This window comes from Anas acuta, chromosome 1 (genome assembly GCF_963932015.1).
Source record: "Anas acuta chromosome 1, bAnaAcu1.1, whole genome shotgun sequence".
Lineage (NCBI taxonomy): Eukaryota > Metazoa > Chordata > Aves > Anseriformes > Anatidae > Anas > Anas acuta.
In genome coordinates this window covers 28,846,093-28,859,035 of record NC_088979.1, presented here as the reverse complement: position 1 = coordinate 28,859,035, position 12,943 = coordinate 28,846,093, and the positions used below count along the sequence as shown (strand labels likewise).

At 36.8% G+C, this 12,943-nt stretch overlaps 1 protein-coding gene across 5 annotated transcripts in view; it reads left to right on the top strand.

Annotated features, from left to right (window-relative positions):
- The window catches only part of FNDC3A (fibronectin type III domain containing 3A), a 114,725-nt gene that overhangs the window by 90,953 nt on the left and 10,829 nt on the right, over window positions 1-12,943 (top strand). For all 5 annotated transcript variants that reach the window (XM_068674515.1, XM_068674506.1, XM_068674498.1 and 2 more), the window contains 9 exons: window positions 330-416; window positions 3,275-3,413; window positions 5,126-5,194; window positions 6,530-6,648; window positions 8,258-8,363; window positions 8,451-8,626; window positions 9,698-9,811; window positions 12,159-12,308; window positions 12,404-12,687. In XM_068674515.1, the coding sequence (XP_068530616.1) occupies window positions 330-416; window positions 3,275-3,413; window positions 5,126-5,194; window positions 6,530-6,648; window positions 8,258-8,363; window positions 8,451-8,626; window positions 9,698-9,811; window positions 12,159-12,308; window positions 12,404-12,687 (1,244 nt within the window). The remainder of the gene's footprint in view (window positions 1-329; window positions 417-3,274; window positions 3,414-5,125; window positions 5,195-6,529; window positions 6,649-8,257; window positions 8,364-8,450; window positions 8,627-9,697; window positions 9,812-12,158; window positions 12,309-12,403; window positions 12,688-12,943) is intronic.

Here is a 12,943-nt window from a genome sequence, read left to right as displayed (position 1 = left end):
TTTACCCCTTCAAAGTGTTAGGTATAATATCTCATGGCACTATATATTTTTCTTTGCTTTTTTTAATCCTCTTCAGAACTGGAGAATGGTTAATTCATTTCCTCACTCGCCCTCACCACCGCCACCTTATTTTTATCCTTGGCTTCCATGTGGACTTGCATGGTAGAAATAAAATATCCTGTGTTTACACAATGAAGTTACATTTAATTACTTTGTCAGAGAGCCATAACAATTATAGTCTGAAACACAGTAATTTGTTTATATTGAATGATGTTACAGAATCTAGTTGACAAATACAATGTTTCAAGTAATCCTGTTTAATTCTGCAGGGATATGGTTTCAAGCCAAAATATGATGGTGAAGATCTTACCTACACGGTGAAGAATTTGAGGCGCAGTACAAAATACAAATTTAGGGTAAGATTTTTCACGTAGTTGTTTTGGGGGGTTGGTTGGTTGTTGTTTGTACCAGAGTACTTTGAAATTTGATTTACTGACTTATTTAAAGGAAAACCAGATTTGATGCCAGTCTCTCTTAAAATTTCAATCTCTTAAAGCTAAGAGTTCAAAGCCTGCTTCATAAGTCATCCCTGTAGAAGGAGTAGGGACCTCTGAAAGGGCATAACACAGTTGCAGCTATCTTGAAATTTGTAATTAATAACAAGTCAATGTTAGTTGGGTTTTTTAATTTGGCTTTTGTGTTGCATATAGACACTAAACACAACTCAAAGTTTTGGAATAAAGAGCAACTTTGATCAAAAAAAATTATCAGTGCTAGCATAGCACTGAACCCAATCTAGTTAAAAAAAACGTCATATTACAATGGTGCTGAACCCATTCTTATACATTGTGAGGGTCTGAACATATTAGCTCAGGATCCAGTCACTCTTGAATAGTAGCATGGTTTTTGCAACAAGGCTTATGTGTGTCCCAACATGTGAAGCAGAGTTAGAATGATCTCATTTCTAGTCTATAAGGAAAAAAAATGTCTATAGCTGTGGTCTTGCATACACCTAAAATATTATTTCTTAAGGAAGAGTTGGGAGCTGCTTAAAAATGGCGTCTCTTTGCAATAGAAAGGTAGCAGTTCAGGAAACACTGAAGTCTCAGCTCAACAGGGCTAGTACAGGGTTGAATAGCCAGATTCAACCTGACAGAAATTGGTTTGTTTTGAGTTAACACTAAAACATACACGTACTCCTTTTGAAAGGATAGGAAATATTTTGCACTTCTGAATATGTGTGTTGTTTTTTTAGAAGCAGAAAAAAATCTGATAGGCGTTAATCTTAGAGTACTTGGATTTTATTCATAACTTATATAATAATTTAAATCCTGCAGTGTATTCTCAGGACTGCACCAAGGTAGGACTGTTACAGCTACATATGTGTTGCAAATAAAAATCAGCTAAATACTTTGGAACTTACTTTTTCAGGACTTGATGATAGTTTTCCTTTGGAAGTAATCCTACGTGTTAATAATATACATCACTGGTAAATGCTCAGTTAACTTTAGCATCCTAAGTTTGTCATTAAAATAAAATATGAATGTTTATACTATGTTTTTCTTAACAAAACTGTAAACAGAAGTCTCTGTTTACTCGTTCATCGGGCATAAAGGAGAAACAAATTCTGTGTTAATCAGGTCTTTAATTTTTATTATACAGGAGAAAGACTTAATTAGTAGTAATATTCCTTAAGGCTTTTGAAAGAAACTTTGTAACCATTGGAAACCTTATTATAATACGTAAATGCCAACTGCCTTTTTAACTTCATTTGTAAGGGCACAAAAACAACCAGATGATTGTTAATCTTGTAAACCGTATCAGGAGAATGTCTGAGGAGCATGTTAGCTCACATTTCCTCTTCTCAAACTACTGACGTTACTCCTACCATTTGGATTCTATTCAATTTTTACATAAATATAAAAGCAAAAATACATTTTAGGTTGCTTAGGTTTTTGCTCTTAACAAATGGGGATACACAATAAATTAACTGCACAACTGTGGTGTAAAGAATAGCAGCATTTTGTTTTCCTAGAAACATAGAAAAAAGTCTAGGTTGGAAGGGATTTTAAGAGATCATCAGGACCAAATTTGTCTAGAGAGCAGAGCCTTAGATCTGGCTATTCAACTCTATACTAGCCCTGTTGAGCTGAGACTTCGGTATTTCCAGCAAGGGAAATTCCATTGCCTTGCTGGGCAGCCTGTTCTCATGATGATGAATTTATTTCCTTATATCTAGATGGAATTTTCCCTGGCACACTTGTGCCCATGGTCTTTTGTCCTGTCATCACATATCCCTGCAAAACGAGTATTTCCATATTTTCTTTAACTACCTTTTAAATATTGGAAGGCTGTGATTAGATCCCCCACACTGAAACTTCTGTTTTCTAGGTGAAGTAAACCCAAATTCTTCAGCCTTTTCCTCCTACAACAGGTTCTTCATCTTATTTGCTCTTTCAATTTCTCAGCATCTCAAGCTGGGAGGACCAAAACTAGGCACAGTGTTCCAGGTTTAGCCTGAAAAGTGCTGAGTAAAGTGGCAAAATCACACCCTTCCTTCTACTGGCTCAATTCTTGCTGATGCAGCCCATGAAACAATTTACCTTTGCTGCTGCCAACGTGCATTGCTAGTTTGCTCTCACCAGGATCCCCAGATCCTGCACAACTCCAATAAAAAGGAGTAGTTCTTAAACATAGCTAGTTTCTGAGTATCTTGAGCTGCTTAAAAAAAAATAAAGTCCTCAAGTCCTTCACTTTGGAATGAAGTGTTTTGTGCTATATTGAGCACCCACAGATTCCATTAGTGTCACAGAGGGCTGCGTGTCCTGATTACCTTATACAGTCAGGCTGGTCTTATGTGCCCTAAGTAGAAGCCTAACTTTATGTACCAACATTCGAAATGTGGAGGATATTTGGGGGGTATTTTATTTTTTTTTTTATTTGATTTTTAAGGGTATTTGATTTGATGGGTATTTGCTTTTTTTTTTCTTCCAGCTTCACAATTATTATTTTTGTTTGTTTGTTTTAATATTTTTTTTCTGGCAATTTACGGGTGTTTTTAATTTCAGCATTGACTAATTATAAGACTATCAAAAACTATAAAATGAAGGTGCATAATAGATTTGTTTCTCCTAATGGTTCTCCTAATGGTTTATTGTCTAGCTATTTGTCTACACATACATATAAATTAATTTGCTCTTACTGTTACACTGAACAGCATACCACTAGCCATTACATTTGTTCTGTGTTTATAATAATTTTTATGTGTTTACAGGTCATTGCCTATAATTCAGAAGGGAAAAGCAGTCCAAGTGAAACAGTAGACTATGCTACTTGCCCAGACAAGCCCGGGGTACCTTCAAAACCATCAGTGAAAGGAAAAATTCATGCACAGAGTTTTAAAATAGTCTGGGGTAAGAACATTGTCCAGCTCTTTTTAGAGTGTGTCCTGTTTGTTTTGTTTTGTTGTTTTTTTTTATGTTCTTACGTAAAAGGCCAGATTTTATATACTTCGATATACTTCAGTCAGCTGAGCCATCATGGAAAAACACTGATCCAAAATACATAGGATGGCAGTGTAATAGCGTAATTTTTGGGAAGAATAATACATGAATTGTAATAGGGACTGTTACAGCAAAGGACTAAAGTAGTTAAAACATTGTAGTGTTAATTTGTGTACTAAGAAGTTAATGTTACTCTGGCACAAAAAGCAGATGCCATGGATTTTATTTTTTCATCAAAAGAAAAGGTCCAAGTTTAACTTCTCTCTTCAAAGTGTTTACTTTTGAGAGATAAATACTTTTATTCATTAGAGATCTTGAGAAACTTCCTTAAGCTTGGGGGTTTTTCTTACCCTGATGTTGTGAAATAGGAGAAGGAGAAGCAGTGCTGTGATGTACTTTAGCTGAAAACCACATGGGTGAAGGTTTTACTTACTGTCACAAATAATTAAACTTCTTACTTAGTTCTGTATAGTAGCGTGTTTTAATAGTGTGTTCTTTCACAGTAATAATATGAAAGCTCCTTGTAGAATAGTACACAACTAATTCAGTCTTGCATCTTTCCAGACTGCTTTGCTCTATCAGGCTGAAAATTTTGGGTTTGAAATTTGTTCGGTTATATGGATAGCATATAATGTATAAAGTACTATAAATAATCTGATCTGTAAATAGAAAACTACCTAAAATATCTATTTATATATGGAAGTTGTAATAGTCATTATTTTGAACTATAATATTCCTTTTTTATTTTTCATGAGTGATAATTATGTGAAAAAAAAGCCTTTCATTTGGGGTAAGTTGACTGCTGCCTTCCATCCAAAAAAGTGCTGCGTGCTATACAGGAAGTCTCATTTTATTTGGCAGGTGTGATGTGATATGTAACACTCGCCTAAGAGCCAACACCATTTCATCGAGCACATGCGTAATACGATGTTATAGCAGCAGTCCCCTTCTGTTTTAAAGTATTAAGCTGCCTTTATATTTGTCAAAAATGTTGTTTTTCCACAGTATTTTAATTTTTCTGTTCCCTGAATCAGCTCTGAGAAAGAGTAGTAGAACTATGTGTCAAAGATAGTTCTATAGTTTCCTGTCTTGTCCTTCAATATTGTACCAAGGAGGACAGGTAACTCAATTTCTACTGCTAGACTAAAAATTTATGAGATTAAGTATAGAACTCCTCACTTCTGTTCTCTCCCAAAATACTTTGCTTTTTCAAATGCTGTCCTTAAAAGATGAAATATTCTTACTTCAAAATCAATATACCAGTCTTTTTCCTATCTGCAGTCCAGATTGCAGGGCCATTAGGATCTGTGTCTCTGAAACCATAATTGGACTGCCTTCAGACTAACTGAAACGTTTGCTGCGGCATCTCCCAGGTGCCTGATTCACTCATCACACGTCGTCTATAGATTGTAGTAAGGTTGTGATCTGGCAGCTTTGGATAGTGGAGGATTTGAATAATTTGCAGCTGTCTGAACCAGGATGCAGGATGCTATGGCTACCTGTCTGAAAGAGCACTCGTTTATAGATGGCTGTCAATTTTACCTTTTTTTTAATTCCCCACCAAAAACTACAAAACAATTTGATTTACCATGTGTTGTTGGAATATTGTTATTTTTTGATAGATCCACCAAAAGACAACGGAGGAGCAGCAATAAATACATATGTTGTGGAGATGTCTGAAGGCTTAAATGGTAAGTATTAGGAGTATATGTTGGCATTCAGCTGTGCTCTTTTTTGTGCGGACACCTTTAGGTATAAATTGTGGGAAGAGTAAAATAGGTATTATGATAGGGAATGTTATTTCAAGAAACTGTATTTTTAAAAAATAGGGATGTTGAATCCTGCACATAGGAAATTCTGTTTCTCTGGATTAGAAAGATGTCATAAAGCTGTGGCAAAAGAAATGCTCTGTGCTTCACCTATCACATAGGTGTGTTCTGTTTTGGAAGTCAAGTGATTTGTGCCAGTTATTTAAGGGTAAGAAAGGGCTACTTAGCTTTGTTGGATGTGTGAGATGAATTAAACATTAATGTTCCATTTACTGCTACTAAATGAGAATAGTGATGGAGCTGGAATAAGTGTTTCTGCTGCTTGCTTTTCTGTCCTTTCATACAGAAGGGAAATAAAAAAAAAATTTCTAAATTTGGCATAGAAATATCCAGCTAAATTATTTGAAAATCTAGAGCTATTAAGTAACCTTACCTGTACTCAGCAGCACAGTCTGAGAATGAAAGTTCATACCTCTCTTGCTGTGGCAGGCGAAGAGTGCACCGTCCCCAAATTGTAATGGTAGTCCTGCCAAAGGTATCGCTTGTGGTTCTTTCAATACTTCATTTGTCACTTTCCTTAGCCTACAGCATGTCCACATTAAGTCACTCTTGGAAAGAGTTTACCTGAGCCTTCATGCAGATGAAGTGAGCTGTGCACTAAGTTTCATTTGTAGCCCTCTAAATTCTGTGATGTATGAAACTGTTGGAGATTTGGTTTAAAGTCCCCAGGTTCCCAGCTTCATCTCTTGAGAGAAAGAGGATGCTGAAGAATTTCTCATTTAAGAACCTGACTGAAAAGCAAAGAACGAAATCAGTGTTCCAGATGGTGCTGGGCCATTCCAAAATACAGGAACACGCTTTTTCAATTGTAAGCAGTAGTGACAACGTGCAAAATGAATAGACATGGTGTAACTGAAAGGTTTTTTCTGTGGGAATTTTTGCTTTTCTGTCTTTACAATTTTATTTGGTTATGCTGTTTACATGTGCTTGCTGGCCCAGTAACAATATCCTTATTAAGAGTAAATTCTCTCATATTTAATGTGAATACCAAATAAGGAAGAGATTCTACTTAGCAGATCTACACAAATTTGTATAAGAAACCATCTGCAAAATAATTCGATCTTTTTCAAGGAAACCCAAAGCAAGCCTGTATTTTTTTTCTGACAAGCACACACTTGGTGAAGCAAGGATACCTGCTGTGGCTGCTACTGAAGTGTGGTAAATTACACGTTGGCTCATTGCACGCTTACCTTTCAGGAAACAAGTGGGACACGATATACAGCGGAGCTGCTAGGGAACATCTGTGTGACCGATTAAACCCTGGTTGTTCCTATCGCTTACGAGTATATTGCATTGGGGAAGGAGGACAGAGCACGGTAATATTAGCTAACGTTTTTCTTAAATGCAATTCTTTACGAAAATCGGATCCAACAGTTAATAAATATTGTTACAGCAGTAATTGTACAGAACTGCCTAGCAATGTAGCCATTTAAAACCTCAAAGAAGTCCCAGTATTGATGTGCAGCAGTTCAAATTTCTGCCTACTTCTTACAGAAATAAATAAGAAAATTCTCTTCTGTTGATATATTTTGCTTCAAGTGATTTTTCTTATTTACTGAAACAGATTCTCTGTCTTTTCCTGTGCAACATGTTGATAAAAATGTCTTTTCTCAAGGCCTAACCCAAGACAGCAGTGTAAATTTAATGTTTTCAGTGTTGTCATTGTAGTCACCTAAGCAGTTTAGTCAGACCATAGGAAATTCATGTGTTCTTCATCCATATAGAAGTCTCCTGTAAAGATATCCTTGTCCATAGCCACCTTGTCTTCAGAAAAAATCCACATTCCTTCAAAGCTGGCACAGCTTTGATGCTTTCCCTCGTGCCATAGCTCAGCTTGCTTTTTTTGTACATGGGAAGGAGGAAGGCAGTACACTTCTCAGTTACCTAGCCACAAGTGCACATTCGTCCTTGGAGACTTTCAATATGCCAGCCTCTTTCCCCACGAGTTTAGAATAAGTATTATTTGAATACCAAGGAGATGGTAACTTTCAGGAAGTCCTAATGCTTTTTGAAGGTGTCAGAATTCAGCAGAAGAATAGTAAATAACGCTGTAATGAAGCCTTTTCTGCAGCTTGCCATGGTTATATGCCTCCTGAGAAACATTCTGCTTTTTATCTAGCATCTGTTGCTCAGTGCAATAATACATATTAAAGGAACTGAAAAGCAGCAGATTTTCCAGTCTACTCTTACTGGAACATACGTACACAGCAGTTGTGAGATGAGACTCTGAGATGCATCCCTGTTGTAAACTAAAAGGCTTATCAGCTCCAGTCCAGAAACAGGAATATTTGTTCTGTATCACACTGAAGCTAATAACCTGTGATCAGGTCTGACTCATTTCTGTCTGTATCCAAAACAGACAGTGCTATCTGTTGCATGTTGCTATGTATTTTTGTGCACACTTCAAATACTTGCACAGTACATATTACTAAGTAATTGAAAAAGTTGAAATCTTAATTATATTTTATGGCATCTGATCGTCATTTGTGCCTACTTTGCTTTCTGACAGGTTCTTGCTCATATAGAAGTGTACAACCCTTAGAGTGAGGTTTCAGAAACCATTAAACTACAGTTTAATGAAAAAGAAAATGAGTTAACCCTAAAGAATTCATGTTACAGGCTTCTGTAGTAGGTTTGAGGTGATACATAACTTTTTTTTTCCTTTAATTTAACCTTTTTCATGTGTAGAAATACACAAAGGCAAAGGTTAATTTTGCCTGTTGTGTGATCACTGCAGAATGTTCTATGTAGGTATTACAATAAACACATACCAGGTCAGTTAAGCATCTTCATGTATTTAAGGATACAATTCAAGAAATTGAAGGTCCTGTTTCTGATTTGAGGACATGCTTTTTATTTGTTACAGTAATTGCTAGTGCTTGTATTGGCCTAGGTGACTTCATCAATCTCCTTTTTCCTTTGTAGGCATCTGATTCTTTGCTGGTACAGACACCAGCAGTCGTTCCAGGTCCATGCCAGCCTCCAAGGCTACAGGGCAGACCAAGAGCAAGAGAAATTCAGCTGCGCTGGGGTAATTCAATTACAACTGTTCCTGAGTGTAAGGGATCAAGATGTGTTGTGTGTTAAAATTAAACAAGTTTTTCTTTCTTATTTTTAGGACCACCTCAGGTAGATGGTGGTTCACCCATCACCTGTTATGGTCTGGAAATGTTTCAGACAGAAACTGATGAACACAGAGAGGTTTACCAAGGCTCTGATGTTGAGTGCACAATAGGCAGCCTTCTTCCAGGGAGGATATACAACTTCAGACTGCGAGCAGCTAACAAGGCTGGGGTAAGGAGGTAGTGTGAAATGAAATCAGTTGCAGAGAGTGCAATTGCTGTTGAACATCTTCTTTGTTAAAAGAAGCATTTTAGAAGTGATTTTAAAATGAGGATTTCCTAATGTAGATTAATTTGGTTGACAGAGCTTATTGCTGGGTAGAAACAGTTAAACATCAGTTTATAACAAAGGGATTTGTAGGTGTTGGGAAGAGAAAACAGCTAATTATGTCTTATACCTGAATTATAGCATTGTGAAAATGTTAGGAAATGCTAAATACTTTATCAAAGGATCGTTGCGACTTGAATATTCTCATGTGAAGCAAGGCAGTAAGCTGTTTTCTGTATGCATCTCTGTAAATGGATTGTTCTTTATATCTGTTCATGTTCTAGAACATAATTGGCATTTTCTGTATGCTTTGTTGTTTTTTTTTAAATATTTAGTTTAACTTTTGGGTATGTGTTCTGTCAGATAGATATTTCCTCTTGTTGAAGTATTGAATGTGTTGAAATCAATTGTTGCTGTAGCACAAGCTTTGTTTCATGATGTGTCCAAAATCCTGATTTAAAAACAATGCAAGGCAGCTTGCATTTGTTTGATAACATTTGCTTCATAGAAACTGTCATCACCAGTTGACATTGTGGAGAGGCCTGCAGCTTAAGGCTTTAAAGCACTGACCTAATTTTTAAATCCCCCAAAGAGCAGTTTATAGATAGAGCATTTTTGGAATCCTTTTTTTTTTTCTTTTAGACAAATACAAATAGGCAGTTACAAATAGTGTTCTGCTGTGGTGTAGCAAACATGGAACTTCAAAAGAAGAGGAAAATGCTTCCGAATCCTTTTGCCTGAGAGTTTGAAGTGCTAAATTTATTCTGATTGCATTTGCTGTAGAAACAAGCATTGCAGCTATTCTGGAGCCTAGTCAGATACTGAAATAAATCCACAATCCACAAAGATTTATTTTATAAGCAAGTAATACGGAGTTTCAGACTGCTATTACATGCTTGTGTTATGAAAAACTGTTACTTTAAAAGCAATAATATTATTATTACCAGTTAGTTATATCAACTCTCTTTTTAATAGTTTGGACCTTACTCGGAAAAATGTGAAATTATTACAGCGCCTGGACCACCAGATCAGTGCAAGCCCCCACAAGTGGCATGCAGATCTGCTGCATGTGCCCAGGTGTCTTGGGAGGTAAGAAGTAAATGTTTTACATACTGTGTTAACATAATTGTCCTCTACATTTTTAAGTCCAACTTCAAAAGCTTAAGACTATTTCAGTCGCATTTTTAAACCTGCTTACCCGATTATGCAATACTTGGTGGGTAAAACTTCAAAGTAATTCATCATATCATGATACAACAGTTGTGAAACAGCAGTCTGGATTCTTGAGATCTTACTTTATTCTTTTGTTTAAGAGTTTTGCCACAACTGCTGCACTACATTTCTGAGTGATGCAGGCTCTTCTTAAATTTTTTTCTTTAATGTAGTTATGTTTCCTCAGAGCGAATACATCCATGGATTATTGTACATATGTTGTTTTTATAAGCTGATCTAATTTTATATAATTGCATCAGTAGTAATGTAGCAAAAGCCTCACAGACTTCCTATAAACCCATAGTATTTAGATGGCTGATTAAAAAAAATGCTATAGATAAAAAATTAAGCTTGTAAAAAGGAGGATTCTATCTGGGAATACTGTTTAAACGCAGCTTTTCAATGGCTTGAGATAGAATCAATCATCTGAGTTACAGAACTGTACAGAAAAAAAAAGATTAAACTATTGAACTATTGTTCGTGCTTCCTACTGGGCATCTCAAAGCCCTGCTGGGCTTTCCTTAATTGTCTACAAGGCAAACCCTTTTGAAGAAATGTTCAGGTAAGATTAATTGGATCAATTTTTGATGTTGACTTTATAGAATCACAGAGTAATTAATGTAGGACTGGACCTCTGGATGTTATTTGATTCAACCCTCTTTTCAAAACAGAGATAACTTCAAATTTAGCTTGGGTTTCTCAGAGCCTTGTCCAGTCACATTTTGCATATCTCCAAGGAAGAAGATTCTGCAGCCTCACAAAAATGCCTTTGGGCAGACTATTATGCTGTAGATTTTTTTCCTTTATGTCCAGTCAAAATATGCTTTAGTGCAAGATGTGACTGTTGCCTGTTGTCCTGTTACTGTACATCTTTAAGAAGTATTTGGCAGCATCTTCTTCGTATCCTCCCAGTAAGTAATTTAAGTAAGATCTTAACAGTAAGATCTTCCCTTAGCTTAATCATCTTAAGATAAATAAACCTTATCTTTTTTGCACTGCCCTTATGGTGGCCCTTCACTGGGCTTTTTCAAGTATTTCAAAGTCTGTCTTATGTTGGGGAGCATAAGATAGGACACAGTACTGGAGATGTAGCCTCACAGGTGCTGAACAAAGGGGAATGATTGCTCCTTTTAGCTTTCTTGCTGCTTTTCTGCTAATACAGACAGTATGTATCTGTCCCAGGTCCAGGACTATAAATTTGCCTTTGCTTTAGTTGAACTTTGTGAGGTTTGTATCAGATCCTGCTTGCTGAAATTGCCCTAATAGCTGTACTCTTCAGCATATCAAACACTTCCCACATGGTTTATTGTCATCCCTGAACTAGCTGGCTTCGATTCTTTGATTTCTGTTAGGGTGAACTCTGCTACAGCTACAACAGATAGCGGTAACATTGAGAAATGTCTCCATCTTCACTGTCATATTGCACAACCATCTACAGCTGCATCAGTTCTCTGACCAAACACTTGTCATTGTGAATTAGAGAACGGAAGGGCAGTCTCTGTCAATCACATCAAATGTTATCCTTTGAAATGCCCTTTATACTGAGTCAATTATTTTCAACTAGCCCAATGTTGAAAGTAGGGAATATTCCTCTTTCAAAGGAAGGGGAAAGCAAAAGACATGCTTTGGAGTAATTATTCCTTATCTTGCACCTCAGTGGGATGGCTGTCTTGGAATAGTTAGCCCAAAACAGAAACAGCATTTTCTTTCAGTTTTCTTCATGATCTAGGTTGGTTTTTTTTTGTTAATATGGGGGTGGTTTTTGGCTTTTTTTTCTTTATTACTTCATTGACTACTGATATCTTCCTGTAATCTCATGTCTTAGTCTGACATGTCTGGTACACGTGATTTGAACTCTACCCTCTTAAGGCCACCATCTCGTGCCACCGGCTGTTTAGGTCTCTAAGCTAAATGCTGCATGCTAGATGATGTCTGCATTAACGTAACTAAAATCACAATTACTTTGAGTACATTAGTCAGCAATAATAAATAGTGTTTTTAAAGTATAGATGACTCAAGGCTGGTAATGTGGTCAGATTTATTTGTATTGTATTAAATTAAAAATGAGGAAGGAAATCAGAGGGTAACATTCCTGCGAAGTTCAGACCTTTCTGCCTCACTGTTGTTTAAAAAGCAAAACCAAAACTTTACCTGCAATCCTGTTGATTTATAGAAAAAATAATACAGATGTGGTGAATTTCACTTCTTTTTGTCCATTTTAAAGGTTCCAGTGAGTAACGGAGCTGATGTAACAGAATACCGACTGGAATGGGGCGGTGTGGAAGGATGCATGCAGATCTCTTACTGCGGGCCTGGGCTCAACTGTGAAATGAAAGGACTTTCGCCTGCCACTATATACTATTGCAGGGTTCAGGTAAAAATGTAAAACTAATGTAAAACTCTCATTGGTGAAATGTGGAAGCAGAGATCACCCCTGCTGTAAAAACATGGCCTACTTTGCATTTGCAGGCAGTGAATGTTGCGGGTGCAGGCCCTTTCAGTGAAGTAGTGGCATGTATGACTCCAGCATCTGTACCTGCAGTTGTGACTTGTCTTCGGGGACTAAGTGAAGACGAGGTGGAAAGTCCACACTATTATCCTTCCACATGCCTTGCTATAAGCTGGGAGAAACCTTGCGACCATGGATCTGAGATCACTGGCTACAGCATAGACTTTGGAGATAAGCAACCAGTAACTGTCGGGAAGGTTCTCAGCTATTTTATAGATGGCTTACAGCCAGATACAACCTACAGGTATGTTGTGCAAAGCTACTTGAAAGCCTGCTGTTTCTCCCACAGGAGCAGATTGTTTGTTTGTTTGTTTCTGTGTAGTTTTTCATTCTCCACATTACTCCTGGAGTAGCATTAGTAGCTAACCATGGAGCAAAAGGAAGCTTTGTAATGATGACTTTCATAAAAAGATGAGCTATGTTGTTTTTATTTTCTTTCAAGAATGTTTTTATTTTAATCTGGTTATTGTGGTAGATTCGTTGCATCTGTTAATGCATCA